The 19,663-nt window shown below is 37.2% G+C and overlaps 2 protein-coding genes across 3 annotated transcripts in view; one reads left to right on the top strand and one right to left on the bottom strand.

Moving 5' to 3' along the window:
• The window catches only part of jph3b (junctophilin 3b), a 43,894-nt gene extending 36,445 nt beyond the window's left edge, over positions 1-7,449 (bottom strand). For both annotated transcript variants that reach the window (XM_077210426.1, XM_077210427.1), the window contains exon 1: positions 7,319-7,449. The gene's annotated coding sequence lies outside the window, so the exon portion shown is untranslated. The remainder of the gene's footprint in view (positions 1-7,318) is intronic.
• The window catches only part of zcchc14 (zinc finger, CCHC domain containing 14), a 42,868-nt gene continuing 29,733 nt past the window's right edge, over positions 6,529-19,663 (top strand). Inside the window, exons 1-2 of the mRNA XM_077210422.1 lie at positions 6,529-7,918; positions 19,089-19,215. Coding sequence (XP_077066537.1) covers positions 7,277-7,918; positions 19,089-19,215 — 769 coding nt within the window. The 5' untranslated portion in view covers positions 6,529-7,276. The remainder of the gene's footprint in view (positions 7,919-19,088; positions 19,216-19,663) is intronic.

Below are 19,663 nucleotides of genomic sequence, written 5' to 3'. Positions count from 1 at the left end.
GTAATTGCATTGGCGTTATCCTGTTCTGATCCACAAATCTTACATTTTGAAAAGGTAATTGTGTATAATTTCTGCTTCACCATGGAGGATTTGATGCAGACACGCTATGGTTGAGGCCTGAGGAGCATTACCATGGGTTTAAGCCCAGAGACACAACATCACTCAGACTTGTTAGCAAAACAGGCTGTGATGATGACTCACGCACCCCTGCAGCACAACTGAAAAAAATCAAGGCTGTTATTGAAAATTTGGAGAGTTATTAAATTAGCTTCCCTTACTTGTTTAACCACAGGGCAGCAATAGCAGAAACAGGGACATTTGCTAACTCAGGTTTTTTTTTTTTTTGGAGAGTTTGTAATGAGCATGTTAAATCAACTCAAACACGTGAGTACATATATAGGGCAATGATTTAAATCTGAATAGATGTTAAATGTGATTCTACATACATCAGACAAACATTTTTTGCATCCCATTCACTTGCCAATGGGATGGAATGCCTCTTTGTTTTTCCTGCCGATTACCATAATTATCTTGATAAATAGTGCACCTCTATTTTCGTTGCGATTAGCTTGACTTTGTGTAGTTTTGGAGCAAAATGTCTGATGAATTGGTCCACAAAGTACCACTGAAAATGATACCTTGACACTAAATTAAATTACACCATTATTTGACAAGTTTATGTATAACTTTAAATTCATTAAAAGTTACGTCATGCATGATCATGACCAATCCTTGTTTTCGGGATCACCTGTCACCTTTGCTTGAGCACAGAAAAAGCTTTCAAATTGCAGTCACAAAGTTATAGCCAACTGCTCCCTCTAGTGTTCATTTATGATCATTTATCAGCAACAGTTTAATTAGTCAGCACTGTACATTTATTAGGTTACTAAAGTTGACTCATCTCCTATTTGTATTTGATTATAAAAATGTACCAGTAGGGTCTTCTCATATATCAGTGGTTCTAAATTAGATGTCATAAACTAAAAATGAACAACCGTTTTTACAGCATTTATTAATCTATGTTCATTTATAAATATACTGTTATTATTCATTGTTCATTTTTGGTCATATTGTAACAAACAAATGAATGTAAAAAATGTAATCATTGTATGTAGAAATTAACGTGTACCCAGATTAATAATAAATGTTGTAAAAGTATTATTCATAGTTTATAATACCTAAAGTATTAAATAATGGCAACAAGTGACAATGCTTTTTGTGAATCTATAAAAGTTCACCAAATCGAGAATTTGTTAATGTGGACATTCTTTGTAACTTAAATTGCTACTCACTCTGCTCAACTAATATGCTAAAATATAAAGAGTAAATAAATATCTCTGAGGAGTAAAACAATTGCTAATACAAACATTTTAGATCCAATGAAAATGTATGAGGGGACTCAAAAAAAGAAAGAAAACTATTTTGTATGCTGTATTTAAAAAGTTGCCCGATGAATAAACAGTGACACTATGTTTAGTTCATTCATGCATGCACTGAATCTTTTCGGAGAAATAAAACTATAACATGACACAAACACGACACGCAAGTACAAAAACAATTGATAGCGTGGAATATTTATCTCCAATCCATTGAAAACTAGTCTGAACTGCATCTTATCGTTTGTCAGTGATGAAGATCTTTAAGATCAACAACTTCATGTGCAATTTATGAATGACTTGGTTGATTTTGAGATTCAATTCATTAAGTGTTGTCATGTTATTGTCTTTTTTGAGATGTTTTGTCTCCACAGTATGTGTCCTGTATCTGGTTAATTGTTTTAGCATGAATGTAGAAAATGTTAGTCAAAGCTTGTAGTGCAATTAGTTTTTTTCTCTGAAACAACTTTTTGAGCAGCTTGTCCAAAACGGTCCAAAATTTTATGAGACTAGCCATATTAGTTTCACTGTAAAGTTTTAACTTTTATGCTGTTTCTGCACAAAATTCAGACAGTTCCACAAAATCTAAACCTTTTGCAGGAAGCCTGACTACAAATACACATTTTGGGTTTCTCCCTTGATTGACACCCTTACAGTTACTTGTAGATATGTGACCAATTGTCCTATGATGCCATATTATCACAATGTGATATAATTCAAAATAAAAATCACAACATTTGGTATCAAAATTTGTTTTCTGGATATTTCAAATCATCACTTAATGCTCAACTTTGGCCATTCCACTTGTCAGACCATAGTTGCACCCCTGCAAGTACATCTTTTTATCTAGAATAAGAATTATGATGCATATTGTAAGAAGATTTTTCATTTTAATTAAATTATTTAAATACAAAATCATTGATTTTTATTGTAGAAGCAAGGATATAAAGCAATATTGTGCTCCAAATCTGAAACACAAAAATATAATTAAAAATAAACAACAACAAGGCACTAGGGATAATAAAATAGTGACCGTTACTATTGTACTAGGTTGTATACAAAGAAAAGGTTGAGAATCTAAAGAGTGGAAAGTACGGTAGTCAACATTTGACGTGGCTCAAAACCTTTCATCAAAGTTATACATTAATTTTGAACAACACCCATTCTTGTCTTAGGAGAACTTTGATTAACTTCTTTACTACTGTATTTAAGAAAATATAGAATCCACTAGATTGGGTGAGCAGAGGTGGAAAGAGTAATAAAATATTCTACTCAAGTAAAAGTACTACTACTTCAATGAAATTTTACTTAAGTACAAGTAAAAGTACCGGTCTAAAAATCTACTCAAGTAAAAGTAAAAAGTAGCTCATTTAAAATTGACTCAGAGTAAAAGTTACTGAGTTACTTTTTTAACAGCGGGGGTGGGGTGGGGGTGGGGTGGGGGACCCTCCCGTGTAGGGTTGTAATGGTATAAGATTTTCACAGTATGGTAACGTCTCAGAAAATATCACAGTTTACAGTATTAATCAATTGTTAAATAAATAAACTGTATTATTAAATTATGGGTATTATTATTATTATCATCAGTTAAAATGACAGTTAAATTAATGAAAACAGGAACTTTTTTGGGTTGAACAAATGCTTTTATTATAACAAACTTGAAATAATTTGTTTGTTTATTAAAATTTCAATAAAACATGTCTAATCAATTAAATTCGATAATTAATAATCAATTAAATTCGATAATTAATAATGAATTAGATTAACAACTTATTTTTAACATTAATAATTTATTAAAATGTTTAAGAATAATATTGTCCTATGAAATGTATTTTATTCAGAAAATTAATGTTTCTTTTTATTAGGGGTGTAACGATATTCGAACCAAACCGAAGAACCGCGATACAGAACCCACGATTCGAATGGCGATACTCTCATGGCGTACCGAACACGCCCCGCCCTGCAAGCTACCCCGGCCCCGCCCAGCTCGGCTCATTGATTGGACCTGGAATCAGTGTTGCCATCAGTGTTGCCAAGTCCGCTTATTATAAGCGACTTTGGGCTTGTTTTTCTGTAAAGTCGCTTACATATATTGGTAGTCGCGGGTCGCGTCTTTTTTGGGCTTGTTTCTAAAGTGTAGTTGCTTATTTGGGCTTGTTCTCAGCTCGTTGTCAAGCAGATATTTTCTATATGTTATTTAAACGTAGGAGTTTGTCTTGCCTGTTCCCTCTGTCTCTCCCCTTTCCCTATACACAGAGTTTTTTCCCACCCACGTCCTGCTTCTAATTGGCTCTGACCCAGATGGCAATGAGTACTAGCCAATCAGAGGCAGAGCAGGGCAATCGTTTTTTTTTCTGGTTAGGAAAACGTCAGTGTGTGACGTTTAAATGAAAATACGTGCGTGTCGCGACCGTCGCGACTGATGGTGACTGGACTGTAGGAGAGTTTTTATATATAAATTATAGTTTAGATATTATAGATCTAGATATTATAGTTTAATATTGTTTAACCCTTTAACGGTCACTCCCCCTTTTTTCGCATAGACATGAAAATCACTATTCAAACTTAAATGGTTGTAATTCAAGAATGCTTTGGAATATAGACCTATGGTTGGTCTTGTTTTAAAGAAGACATTTGCCAGATTATTGTTGAAGTGAAGTTTTATGAAATGATGAAAGTGAAACAGAAAAAAAGTTATACAAGTTTGAGTTTATGAAAATGAATAGTGTAAAAATATAATTATTTATATTTTATATAAAATATATATATTACAAAATATATTTTACTTTAAAACTGCCAGAAAATGTAAGCCAAAAATCTGAAGAAGTTGTGTTCCAAATTTTAGGTTGATATCTCAAAAAATGAGCTTTCCGTAAGATTTTATTTGGCCGCAGTACCAACATTTTTCACTACATGGACAGCCAAGCTTCATTACAGAAGAAAAATAAACTGTACCGTGTGCACAGTTTTACAAAACTAGGCACAGTTTACCAATCTGTCCACATGGATGTAAATTGACAATCTGTACCCACAGTTTAAAACTATCTGTCACCACGGATTGTAAAACCGTGCACACAGTTTATTTATTTTTCTCTTCCAGGAACCTAGGGGGGCTCCGTAGAAAAAGCTCTTTTACTGTCTATGAGAAAAAGTCGCTTGTTTTGGGCTTGTTTTCACGGGCCTGGTTGCTTTTTTTGTCCCGCGAGATCTGGCAACACTGCCTGGAATGTGTACACAACGAATTCAGTTTTGTAGCCTAACCAGGGGTGCCGCTAAGGGGGGGGGGGGGGGGGGGGGTGGGGAGTTAGGACGATTCTAAGGGCCCACACACTTTTGGGGCCCCCAGAGATCGATTTTATTAATGGAATGGGTGGGGTAGGGGGCCCATCTCATATTCTTTCATAGGGCCCAACATTTCTAGTTATAGTAATGTGCGGCTCCCTATATAGTTTACAGCATTAGCAGATTTTTAATCCTTGCAAAACGTTTAATTGTAATTGAATTAATTTAAAGACAAAGACATCATTTTTTCATTAAACCACTGTTTAAATTTTTTTTTTAGCTTTCTAAACCGAACCGAACCGAGACGTCAAAACCGTGGGAAGACCGAACCGTCAGTTTTGTGTATCGTTACACCCCTACTTTTTATGATTTAATCCAAATATATTATCAAAAACGGTGGTAATCAAATGTAAATTTAAACTTGTGTCTTTTTATTTTTTGGGGAAGCGCTGCAAAAACAGATTTACTAAATTAAACCATGGACAAAAAAAAAAATATTCCTTTAAATAATGTTCAAATAAAATGTATTATTATTGTTGTTATTATTATTATTTTGAGAAGTAGGCTACGATAGTAATATATTTCTGTCATAATTTCTCCTAGTAAAACCGAACTTTTATTTTGACGGGTTGTAGTGAAGACCTGTTTCAAAGTGTATTTGACAATGGTTTTTCTCAAATGAAATTATGAAAATGCTCATTAGGCGTTCTCTCGAAGCAGCTCTGGAAATGTTCATGTATTCATATCCTCAAATTGTTTGTGAGACGCTGAAAACACCATGAACGTCACGAGTACTTCAGTATGTAGCCTAGTAGACAAACGCAGCTCAGCAGAACAAATTGGGTTATATATTTACATGCAGTATTTTTGTGCTTAGCTTAAATATTCACAGACCATGTCGCGATTGGATTTATTCTACTTTCCATGTATTCATCCATCCATTATTTTGCATGTTTTACGTGACATCTGCATTAAGTGAATTCCATTTTCATGACTGGATTTCGGGATTCCCTTTGCATCACGTAAATCGGGACATACCTTTATCTGCAGGAGGGATAGTGTCCTAAATCCTCTTTTTGCAGCTACTTTGCGTCCACATTTTTTGCAAATCGGATATCTATCCTCGAGGACAACCACGCTTTTTTCTACTTTTCATACTGGCCACAATTCGCTTGGCGCTTAGCTTTCAGCTTCAGCTGGGTCTGCATCACCTTTTTTGCGCGTTTGTTCTCCCGCCCTTCAGTCGTTTCCGGAGTGTGTGATATTTTTTCCCCCCCTTGTATTATTATTTTTTACTCAGTAAAGGATATGATTTCAAATGTAGCGAAGTACAATACTTCAAAGAAAACGTACTTAAGTAAAAGTAAAAGTACAGATTTTAAAAACTACTTTAAAAAGTAGAAGTACACAAAAAAACTACTCAATTACGTACCGCGAGTAAATGTAATTCGTTACTTTCCACCTCTGTGGGTGAGGATATTATGACTTGGTCCTTGGTGGAGCCCTGATACAACTGGCGCCATCTTCGGGAAAGTTGACATCATTAAATGACAAAACCAGAGATTTCCAATATATGCCTATAGGCCCTAGTGGCTATCCAAAGGCATACTTCAGAAAAGGGGTTTTCCTGTACAAGACCACCACAGGAATAATTCATAGTATTTTATAAAATTTTAATAAATTTACCTTATGTCTAAAATTCAGTTAAGGATGTATGTTAAGTGAATGTACCCTATCTCTTTAAATAATACAATATTTTACTGTCCACATCAAAAATGACTGCAGGCGCTTGAGAATGGCGTTTTGGCCAATCACGGCGCATAATGTGATGACTGACAAGCTGCTCATCCAATAAAAATCAGTAGTGGGCAGGGTTTGCGTGAAGTTCAGGATAGTGAACTACACTCAGTTTTCCTTACTGGACTTCAAGACAGGATAATGATAGGCAACGAAACCCTTGATTAATTCACTCGCGTGAAGTGCAAACAAAAGCAGCGGGTAAAGTGTCACGTTTAAAAAAAAACTGTAACAAACGCTACTTCATCGTCCGAGGAAGGAATATACGGATATATTGACGTCCATTCGACCAGTCAAACTGTTAAAATCGGGGAGTTTTCCACACAAAATGTTTATTTCCCGAAGACGGTTCCTTTGCGCGTGCACAACAGTGCCGATAATTTCATCTGGACGAATCGTTCTTACGAATACTGTAAGATCTGAAAGAAGTGTGCTTGTTTTATAATGTGTCCTGGAGACTATTGAATAACTGGCTGACGTGGGGATCACGTAGGGGGGCTTGCCGAAAAAGGAGAGACACGGGCGGGCAGAGGGGCTGCGCCGCCGCTTCTGAGATTACAGTAAACACAATTTGTTTCTTTAACAACTTGATATGGCTTTGATGAGATAATGCAATCGCTGGCATATAAAACACGAAGGAAACCATGTAGCATGTCTTGTTGTAGGGGTTCTGAGACGCTCAGACTGACCACTGCCTATAACTTCATGGATGTTTACGTCAGTGAATGATTTGGAAGTTTGTAAAGTTCGTAAAGGACATTGGCCACTGCTGTATGAACTTTGTTTTTAATATCTGATGCATTTTATAAGTGCTGTCTAAGATGGTTGAGAACAGATGCTTTGTTCAGAGAGAGGAGGTTTACCGCTGGTTCTCCGTGTTGAGTTCGGCGCAGAGGGCTGAGTTCTTCTGCGGCCTTTTGGATCTATGCGTTCCCATTGAGCTGCGCTTCCTCGGTTCGTGTTTGGAAGACCTAGCCCGAAAAGACTACCACTCTCTGAGGGATGCAGAAATCAAAGCCAACAACCCAGCTGACCTCGCCAACCTGGCCAACATCACGGATGTGGTGGTGAGGAGCAAACTGCTCGTCTCGCTCGCGCTCCTCAGCTCGGACAACCGCGTAGCGGCCGGAGTTTTGTTTCGCACCCTCACTCACATCGACACCATCATTAATAACTACGGACTTAAGCTTAACGATGGCCAGACGGGAGAGCAATTTTTGCTCCTCTTCACCATGGCTTCGAACCATCCCGCCTTTAGTTTTCATCAAAAGCAGGTGCTGAGGCAAGAGTTGACACAAATCCAGAAGATCCTACAGGTGACAGTTGGTGAGTTGTCGTCGACGTCACATGGGGGCGGGGCTTGTGCTGCTGCTCTCCCAAACGTGAGCGTGACCCCGACCTTCTCTTCCTTCATCACCTCATCCACCTTCAGCTCCTGCCAGGCCGGATGTCCGTGCTGCAAGGTGGGAAACATTTAGAGTCTGCTTGTAATGGAATTCGCCCTGCATATTCTCTCAAATGCGTATTATTGATCATAATGTGAACCATTCATCCATGCATGTTTAATTTTAGAAAAAAAAGAAAGAAAGAAAAAAGTATCATCAAAATGACGTAATTGTATCTTCCAGCGAAAACGACAGACTTTTGTCTGGTGATGTATGGAGGACCTCTCCAATCATTTATTCTGCTTAAACCCCGTTCATCTGTCTACACTTTCGTGTGCAAAGCCCCACACTTTTTAAATCCAATCAACAACCGATGCATAAAACCAATTCCCTGCCCTACATTTTTCTTTTTCGATACTTTGTTACACTCGGATATGCGTCAAGATACGAAAAAAAATATCTGCACAACTTCCGTTTCATTGCGACTTCCAAACCCGTATAACTGACTTTCATCCATATAACACAAAAAGAGATATTTTGCTGAATGTCAAAGAAAGTGAATGGGTCACATGGTTGACTAATTGATTATTACCAATCTATATATATATATATATATATATATATATATATATATATATATATATATATATATATTACATAAAGCTTCCAACTGCAGGAGACTTAGAATACAATATTGCTTTAGTTGAATGCATTTTTTTATGGTCCATACCACATTTTTTTAAATAAAAATATCCACACACTTTCCTTGTATGGAAAATAATAGATGTGCAAAATTAATCTTTTTTTTTTTCAGTAAATCAAAGAAAGTCATAAGTTTAATCAACAAGATGAATGTCACTAAATAGTGACAATTTTATTTTTAGATGAACTATCCCTTTAAGGTGTTAAACGAGTTTATGAATGTATGCTAAATAGTGTTAGTGTGATTAATTTAGCCTATAACTAATTCCTTATAGGACAGAAATTTCTATCCAAAGCAACATGGACCTTTGAGCAACCTGGGGTTAAGTGTCTCAGTTCAACGATGCTGATAGTTCATAAAACCCCTTTTGGTATTTGAACCTGCAACCTTTTTGCTTACTAGCCTCAACTTTTAAGCACTAGGCCATACACCCCAAGATATACAGATCAGACCTGATTTATTCTACAGTATCTATGGGGAACACCAAGAGCAACAGTAATGAACTGGGGTCATCTGGCAAAGACAAAACAATTCAGCCATGAGATCTCACACAACTCACAACCAATGAGTGTTTACAGTTTAAATCTGTTCCATCCTCTCATGGGGGTTCCAAGTGCAGGAGTGATCTCAACGAATCAATGCCTTTACGATGATGTAAGACTCACACTTACACTTTCTTAAACGCGGCGTGTAATGTAATATTGCAAATGTATAATTATGATGTAACTCAAAAATGTTAGCTTGGTGAGTCAACAAACAGACTTTAAAAACTGACAGAAGCAGCAAAACCCTTTCATTATAGAATATGATATTATACAGCAGTTCCAGAATAAATAGATGTAAAAATTACATTAAATGTGCTGACACGATGCACACACAGTTCTAAATAATATTGCATATCATCTGCTATGGTTTTTGTTTTTTTGCTCTTAGCTGGTGTTATTAAAACCACACCAAGACTGTCTTTATGGCATCTTGTTGTCTTCATGTCGTGTTGTTCTTGATATGTCTAAGCAGAGATTGAAATGCCTCCACAGCACCGTGAGACTGAGACTAAAAAAGAACCACACCACTTTTTTGTATTTTGTAATGTTTGATTTTGAGTGGCTCTATAGCGCGATATGCGGTATTATCGCTATTCAATTATTTATTAATTTTGATTTATTTGTTGCTATATAAATAAGTGTTACGACGTGGTCAGCATGCACAAAAAATAGGACATTTTAAGTAACCAATGTAACCGAAACTAAACAGCGTCTCTGCGCATTGAAAGGCTGTCACTCAGCGCATTGTTACGGCAAAGGACTGTCTTTGAGTGAGTCATTAAACCGTTCATTCAACGAACACGTTCAAACACACTGATTTATTAAAATATAGATTTAGCTAATGAAACAAGGTATTAATTATTTGTAACTTTGAGCTCCACTTTTCAAGGCTTAGCTGACCAGCAATGCGTCGCATGGATTACGCTGAACCTGATGCTTCATTTAATAGAGACCATGGCTTTGATTCAACGCGTGACTTTTTCCCCGCGGCTTCCTCGCGCTGTTGATGCTGACGCCATTCATGGTAAATACCCTTAAACGTTAAAAGGGTGATACGACAAATATTTGGCGTTCCTTGGACACGGGGAGCTTTTCATGAATATATGACTTGACCTCAAAGACAGACGCAGGTAATCGCATGCGCTCATGTCTGTTTAGGAGGCTTAAAGCAGCACTATGCAGTTTTTTTAGCTTAACTGAACAGCTTCGGAGTTATTGGAATGGTTATATGACTCTTTTCGGGTTGAATGGTGGTCGTCTCGCCCCCCTCTGGTGCCTGTGAGTGGAAAAACCGCACTTGCAACTTTGGGCCGGCGGACCGCCGTCAGGAAGTATCGCGTGATTTCAGCTCTCGCGATGTAACAAATTGCTTTACGGCTCTGCACACATTATCTGCATACACGCCCCCATCCAGGATCCGGCTAGCTATAAGAACAACTATCATCCCATGGCAAAGCCGGCATATACGAAGCAAAAAGCTAGAAAAGCATTGTCTGAGGAACACAGAAAGAGGAAACGGCAGACTGACCGAGCGAGGAGTCAGACACGAGTAAACATCGGACCTGCGTTTTCAGAATGGCGGAAAAAAACGAAGAAAGCGCGGTCGGTAGAGTTTAGAAAAAGGTAACAAGAATCTGACAGCGCGAGAAACCGGACAAGAGTCCCACTCAGTCAGGCTTTCATTGTTAAAGTTGATTCCTGCGATTATCATGAGAACAGTTGTCAATATCTCACATAATTATCAGGACATAAATAAGCATCCACTTAGCAAATAAATGATTTGCAATTGGCAAACTATTATTATAAATTGCAATAATCATGTCCAGTGTTTCCCCTACAAATTTTTCCAGCAGCGGTGCTGTTATGTGCCCGAGGTTGTTACCAAGCCGCGCGTGGTGGGGTCCGGGGGCATGCACCCTGGAAGATTTTTTTTTTTTTAAATAACCCCTTAAACCATGACTTCTGGCAAGTTTTGTGGATAGAAATGGACATTTTGAGAAAAACAAATATGACATACCATCAACTGATTCAAGGCATGATTATTGCAGCACGTACCTTGAACTGCAGTCACAAACAGAAACCTTCATTTTATAATTTTAGACAGGATTGTTCATGTTTTCTTTTGTGTTCATTTTCAGCTTGGTACACTGTAAAAAATTATTTTTTGGTAAGGTAAATACTACTGAAAAAAAACAATGTAATTTACAAGAAAAAGTTAGTTCAGGCAAGAATAAAAAAAAACTAAGTAAATTCCATATCAGTACTTAATTCAAGCGAGTAGAAATGAAAGCGTAAATATCAACTCAATAAAATTAAGTAAAAATTACTCAACTTTTCTGACACTGGGGTTCCCATCATGCACTGGACCTTGAATAATTAATGAGGTTCATTTTTCACTGGTTTCCAGCAGTATTTACACTGTTTTGTCATTGGTTTTGTTGTCAGGATTTAGTAACTTGCCATTTTGTGGCATTTCGAGTAAATTTTCTGCTCAAAATGACATTCAAACACAAAAACGATCCATCAAATGTTACCGTCATTGTGTATTGTCTACCAAGTATTGAGGTCTTTGCATTCACATTATGCTTAACATCTGACATGATGAAGTATAAATTACTTAGATACTCTAAGTAAAACACATACTATAAATGACTGGTATAATTCAATAAAATTGTTTGAATGAAATGTAATGTAAAGGAAATTTCAACTAAATTGATATTTAATAACCTTTTACTAGCCAAGTTAAAATTACTTATTTTCTTTGTTACTTTCACTTAACTAGGTTAAGTAAAGTTTACTTAATTCCATATTCCAAGTAAATTTTAAATTAAAGATTTGTAATTAAAGCTACTGATAAATATGTTTAGGTTTTTACTTGGCAAATCTTTGTAAATTTACTAGCATTTTCTGAGTGGAAAAAGTTGCCTAGCTTTTTTCAAGTAAATCCTACTCCAAATTTTTTTCAGTGTAGAAATTGTTTAGGGGAAAAATGAAACGGCACAACCCAGAAAAAGATTATTTACAATTTATTGAAAATTTTATCGTAATGGGAAAGGCCACACCCAATCTGTGAGCACTTAATTTTTCTGGGCTTTTTATAGAAGATCTCTAAGGCGCTTTGGTAATTGAATGATATTGTGGGGGTATTTTTTTGTTTTTGCAAGAAGTCTTATGCTCATCTAGCCTGCATTTATTTAATCAAAAATACAGAAAAAACAATAGCCTAATATAGTGTAATATTATTACATGATGTTCTTTTTAACTTTTTATTAATAAAAAAAAAGAGCATCACGTATCATCATATTAGAATGATTTCTGAAGGACACCAACAAGTTTAGTAGACTCATCTGAAAAATTAAATATGATTTAACTTTAACTATCAGGACTATGAGCAGTAGGTGATACTTCCTCGTCTTCATGGAGAGCGCAGTTCATACCGCTTTCTCCTTTCCACAAGCACTTGCTCTCCGGTGGCGTCTGTCATTGCTATGCAACCATGAACAGAGGCGTGCTTGAAAAAACGAGCACGCGCAAAAATGTGCTATGTGAACGGCCCCTTATGGCAACGTGACATTAGTCTAATCGAAAATATTTCCATATGTGGCTCTTTCCTCCTTGTTAAAAAGGGGATTCAGAGCCACCGCATGCAGCGCCTCCGGTCGCCATGACAGTGTTTTTAGGTAAGTCAATGAAGTGAATGTCGTGATATTGCTGATCATTGAAAGATTTTGTAGCGGCGCTGAAAATCCAGCGGCGGCGCTGCGCCGCTGCTGAATACATTGTAGGGGAAACACTGGTGTCTAACAACATCATAACGGACATTGTTACGAAATAATGCGATGTACATTATACACTTTATTGGTGTCATCTGGCATTTAGGCTCAGGTAAGCCTAACTCGTTAGGCTACTTTATTATTATGAAGTGCAGAGGCCGTTAGTGCAGATATGCTCTGCGTGAGTTGTATTAACGACAGTAATTTTAAATACAAGTACTCTACAGAGACTTTAGGGATCACTGTTTGACAAAAACAGAAATCCTGCATAGTGCTGTTTTAAGTGGAAATCCACGAAACCTCTGTACAAATCACCATGATAAACAGTCTTGTTATCATTATTAACTTATTTAACATTCAATACACATGGCACGAAGTTCAAAGCAAGAAGGGTATAGCCTTATGAAAAAAGAAAACATGCGAATATCGCGGTTGCTGCGGTTACTTGCATTCCACTGCGCTTGGCCTGTCAGTAGCACGGTACTACAATATTACGGTTATCGCGGCGGTACTACAATATTGCGGTTATCGCGACAGCCCTACTCTGACCAGGCTAAAACATGAGCCTGATGAACTCAATCCACTTCTTGGTTGTCTTTGCAATTTGGGCAGGAACATTGTCTTGTTGAAAAATAACATCTGATTATTCCTCTTTGGAGATTTGTGGGAAGCAAGCCAATTGGTAGCTCACCAATACCAGCAGCTAAAAAGGCTCGACACACAATGACACTCTTCCTCCATGCTTCACTGCTAGAGATGCATTTTTTATTATATTTCTCAGCAGATTTTTGAAGACACCGCTCTGGAGCATCACTATGCAACTCATGTTTCATTGTGATTTATCACTCCACACACAACTTCCCATATTCTGCCAAAAACTTCATTCTGTTTTTGAGTGTTGGTTGGCTCAGTTTCTTCTGTATGTTCCGTACCTTTGGCTTTAGTCGAACGCCACTGGGTATTTTTTTGGCCGATTCGGCAAGTTAAATCGGCGTCATGCCATCGCTAAGAGAGAGAACTCTGATTGGCTGTTCAGCTTAGTGAATGAGTCAGTGCACAGGAATAAAAGCGAAAATGATGAAAGCGAGCAAAGAAGTCATGAAAGCACAGACAGAAGTCTGTTAAAATTTTGCATCATCTTACCTGAGCATTCGAATACACAAATATTTTCTTAATAACATGAGCTGGGTATAATGAAGAACGTGATCAGAATGACTGATATTCCAAATGGTAAGCAAGAACTGCTTTGTTTTCGGGTTTGTATATCTGCAGTCCTATTTTCGGTTTCCCTTTTTGAATGACAAAAATAGACTATTGATACCAGCTGATATAGACAGATATTTCCTTACACGCAGGCGCAGAACACGTGCTAGTTGACAGTCGCCTGTAGTCCTTCTGGTGTGTTCAAGCGCAGCATTTTGGCTGAGACGCACCCAATGAGAGGCGACAACACAGTCGGCTTGTTGTGTCCTGGGCTTTATGCTCACCAGGGGAGTATTTTTATGTCCAATAGACCCCTTTTCAGTTGGTAAACATGGTGACGTTTTTTGTGGGCGGAGTTTAGGTGGTGGCAGAACGATCCCTCTGGCCGCTTGCCTAACGTTAGTATGCAAGTTTTGTTAAGTTGTTTTTTAACAATGACTGGAGAAAATCCGATTTGATCTTAATGTGCAAGGTCACTCACTGTCCAGGACTGCGATTGTTATTTGCAAAAGTTAATTTTAACGGATGGAACCAGATTGGCTCACTCAATGATGGACGATCTGACAGGATTAACGTTAACGCTAGGCTACCTCCGGTTGAGTGACCTGACTTCTACACCTATCCGATAGAGAAACTGAGGGCATATAAATCTTTAGATGCCTAGAACTATGTGATGAATGGTCACGTACAAGACTTGTGTGGTACGATCCGCAGTTCTACCTAGCCAGCACCAAGAAGACGACAATGTAAAGAGTGACATTACGGTGCAATTTTAACGATGTGAATATTTTCTAGAAATAAAAATTCCAGATACAGCATATTCATTTTTCATTGATTCTTGCACCCAACAACCCAACAAGATGACATTTAAAAATAATAATAATAACAATTTAAGCTCCTTATTATGTAGTCGAATCTGTGCTGGTTTGTATTGGCCGCCTCCAGTTTCCCCTTTGTTTTGCCTCCAGCTAGCGCCGTGACGTAACTGTGACGTTGGCTCGAAATTGGTCTATAATACAGTAAAGTATTAAAATTAAAAATAATTGTTTTTTATTTGAATACATTTTGGGTATCACCTAATGTCACTAATGTCACCTAATGTATTTTGAGCCTTTTATTGTGTGATCCTAGTGTTGTCAGATCTAAATATCTCTGGTGGAGTATTATCTGTACTGACATGGGCCCATGAGGCACACATGCTGCCGAGACCTGTGCTTCAGCGGGTGAAGTGGGAAAGTACCCTGTGAAGGCAGGGAAGGCGGTTCTCTTTAGTGATTTGTTGGTTTTGGCTTTCATGAAGTGAAGCTCAGCACATTTCTCCATGCTTAAATCAGCCCTCTGTGTAACTCTCCTGTGATTCATCAGGAAGCACCGACTGCTCGCTTGTTCAAGAGACCTTTATACTAGCCTAAACATAAACAAAAACACATGCTCTTTTGTCTTGAGAATCTTTTTGTGATACTTTGATTTTAATCGCCAACATTTATTTGAATTACATGTCTGATAGCACTGTTTAAAGATGCCATGACATCCAAATTGGGCCCATTTGAGCACTTTCCACATATTGTGTTTTTAAATGTGACACTGAAGACTGAAGAAATGACTGCAGAAAATTCAGCTTTGCCATCACAGGAATAAATTACAGTTTATAATATATTAAAATAGAAAACAGTTGTTTTAAATTGTAAATAATCTTCAATATTTCTGTTTTTACTTGTGGTTAACCGATATAAGTTTTTTGATTGACCAATGTCATTATCTTAGAGAGCTTTAATTTCACAATCAAAATAATACAACATTGCCAAAATTGTCATAATCTGTTATAAATAAACGCTTATCTTCATATTATTTTTTATTACTTATTAACCAGCTAATTCCATGCATTCTTAAATGAAATGCCCATGTTTCACGTTCTTGTCAATTATGATGGATAAAATCAAGTTCCTTCCTACATTTTTTCATTGGCACTTATATTTTACACTAAATTACTGTATGTCAGATTGTTTAGTAAAAGGAGTAGTGAAGGCCATATCATGCTGACTTTAAACTGACACAAAAACAATATTTTTGGTTACATCAAACACAGCTTGTCAAATAATCCTTAAAATAAGGCTAATTCACTTTTTGTTTATTGCCTTGCTCTTCTTTGTCTGCTATGAACAGATTTTCTCAGCTGTATTTTTCTGAGGACTTCATTCCTTTGTGCTATGATCCACACTTCAGCTGAGTCTTCAACAGAAGAGCATGTTTTTCAAAGAGAGGAACGGAGATTTGGCAGCGTGGGATGTGGATGTGGCAGCAGTGGACTGTATGGTAGTCCTAATTGGTTTCAGAGCTGGCTTTTACTAGCTGCTGTGCTTAGCATTTGTGGTACCGGCCTCCTTTTGCTTCTACTCTGCTTTAGCAAGCTGGAAGATGAAACCTCAGAGCAGAAATCAGAATGGGTTGTGGAATTTGTAATCTGATGATCTGATAAAGCAAAGCTAAAATGGGAAACATGTGCATGTATCCCGCGGTTTCACAGACAAGGCTTAAGCCTAGTCCCAGACTAAAATGCATGGTTGAGCTTTAACTGAAAGTAACTTGCACTGACATTTCTTAAAATATATCAGTGCCACTGTATTGTCTCAAGATGCACATCAGAAATGTTTTTTCTAAGGCACATTTATAAAAGCTACTTAAATGTCCTAATTGAACTATGGCCTAATCCTGGCTTAAACTAAGTCCTGTCTGTGAAACAAGGCCTATATGTTTTATTTTTTATTCTTAGATGTGCTCTTCAGAAGAAAATGACATAATGGTACATGTGTATTGAGTTGGCTTGATTACCAGGATGAATAATTATAGAACAGTCATCTACTACCAGGAAGTCGTTGTTTCATTGAACATGAATATGTTTGCCAAAAACACAGTAACAAAACTGTTGAACGACATACAATAGTAAAACAAAAAAAGTTTACAACTTTATTTCCCATAATTGCAACTTTATATCTCTTAATTATGAATTTAAATGTCACATTTAGACTTGGTATCTTGCAATTGTGACAAATTGTAATTTCAACAATGCTTTTTTGCTAGTTTCAGCCTGACGCAGTTATCATTTTCACGTCCTGCGCCACTCTGTTTAAATAGCAAATGCATTTAAATGCAAGACCCACCCACCCAAGTGTGACAGCACTGATGGGACAGTACTAGGGTTGGACGGTATTTCGGTAATATCGTATACCGCGGGGTCTTAAAATAGCAACGGTATCAGTTTCAATACCGTCATTACCGGCACTTATATATAATATATAATATATTTTATTCAATGCCTAAAAATGCTTATGTAGTTGTCATCAAGTGACAGTGTGGAAGAGAGAGAGAGAGAGAGAGAGAGAGAGAGAGAGAGAGAGAGAGAGAGAGAGAGAGAGAGAGAGAGAGAGAGAGAGAGAGAGAGAGAGAGAGAGAGAGAGAGAGAGAGAGAGAGAGAGAGAGAGAAGGGAGAGGCGGTAAATACTGACGAGGCAATTTGTAAATGTTGCAATAAAAAAGGTGACCGCGAGAGATGGAAACAACTCTAATCTAATGTCGCATCTCCGAAACAACCACCCACTCACTGCTGCGAGGATGCATTTTGCCCCGAGTTCATTAAATAAGCGCATTAGTTTATATTTGTTAAAATATTATAATGTTATTTTTTTTTATGTTGATAATGAAAACTGAACAGCACGAGTAAGATGGGATGCATCGGGAGCCAGACATTGACCACTTAATTAAGTTTCATTTAGTAAAAGACCTTTCTTTAAAGTGAATTTCGTTTTGTATAAATTGTATCTTAATTTTAATAATTTTTTTATCAACCAATAATAAATAAGAATCAAATATAGCAGACAACATAATCATGACATGATCGTGCGCTGGCGCGCCGCGGTCACTTGCATTGAAATCTCATCAGTAATTAACCTAAACCCAGTGTATGTCATACAGACATGACAGATATCTAAATAAAGCTTGAAATTTCATTAAACGAAACAATTCAAAACGAAAAGAAATAGGCCCTCGCTGATTATTTAATCCATGATGTGCATTTCTCTCTATGCGCGTTCATACGGAAATGGCGATCATCAAATTAAACGAAACTATTCAAAACGAAAAGAAATAGGCTAGCCTACTCTCTGATTATGTAATCCATGATGTGTATTTCTCTATATCGTTCACTATGGAGATGGCGATTCGTCAATTTCTTTAAACGAAACAATTCAAAAGGAAAAGAAATATAGGCAGCATTCTCTCTGATTAATCCATGATGTGCATTTCTCTCTATAGGAGCGTTCACTACGGAGATATCAATCATCAATTTCTTTAAACGAAACAATTCAAAACGAAAAGAAAAAGGCTAGCCTATACCTTCTGATTATGTAATCCATGATTTGCATTTCTCTCTATATATGCGCGTTCACTAGGAGATGGCGATCGTCAACTTAATCTTTGCAACAGACACTGACAGAAAAGTTGTATTAATAAAAATCAATGGACGCGTGTCACCGGATTTACAAATGCACTTCTTGCTTGTTGCTTGTTAATTTAATTTAAATTAGTTAATAAAATGAATACAATTGTCATAATTAAAATAATTAAATATTATTAATTGTCCCATTTTTGCTCATTTATAAATAGTATTTATATCTACCACCCCCTCAGCACCTGGGTTAAAAAATTATTTGGCGCCACCATATTATAACAGCCCACGTATTAAAAATAGTCGATCAGACACAACGTGCACGGGTTGGCCTTGATTTTTTTGTTTTGTTTTTTTGCCCGATCTGGTATTCAGTTTCTGAACGGTGTAGGCACAAGCCAACAGTTTGGTGACGCTGTCTGAGCCTTATGTCATAATTTTTAATTAGTCACGGTAATACCGTATATCCCGGTAAAATAGGGAGGAGGTTTGACGGTATCAAAATTTGGATACCGCCCAAGCCTAGACAGTACGCTCTTGTTCAACCTGACTTACGTTGTTTAACCTTTGACTTCTTTTCCAGACTGTACAACGAGAGGTCACAGGAGGACAGACAGATGAAACCTTAGGTCCTGAAATGGTGCCGTCAAGTCAGTCGCTCTTGTGCCAGGAAATGCCACACAAAGTGCACGTCCGAAAACCCAGCAAAGGTGAGTTCCACAACTTAAGTTACAATACGATTCACAAACGCACTCCACGTTGTTGGATGCAAGACATGCTAATACAGAAGCTGGAACAAGAATGCACAGGCTAAAATCTTTTAAACCAAAGTTTCATTCATGTGAGACAGCTGGTTGAAAATATGTTCTCCCCTCCTCTCAGGCCTTTTCCAGCAGAGGAGGATAAATTAATCAGAGTGACAGTTAGTTTGCAGAAAGAGATTAGTTTTAGGTTGTAATCCAAGATCTGTTATATCTAGCCTGTAGTCAGTTTTTGACCTGAACCGTTTCAATTGGTAGTTGTCGGCCTAGAACAACCATGAGGTGACCTCTTGTGATGTCCATATGTAGTAGAAGTTAATTTTTTTTGTATGCTTTGTACTTTCATATGGAGCCAACACATGACAACATGCAGGAAAAAATATGTATATCGTGGCCA

This window comes from Siphateles boraxobius, unplaced genomic scaffold, assembly GCF_051911475.1.
Source record: "Siphateles boraxobius isolate OS27281-9 unplaced genomic scaffold, OSU_SipBor_1 65, whole genome shotgun sequence".
NCBI lineage: Eukaryota > Metazoa > Chordata > Actinopteri > Cypriniformes > Leuciscidae > Siphateles > Siphateles boraxobius.
This window is presented reverse-complemented; position numbering and strand designations above follow the sequence as displayed.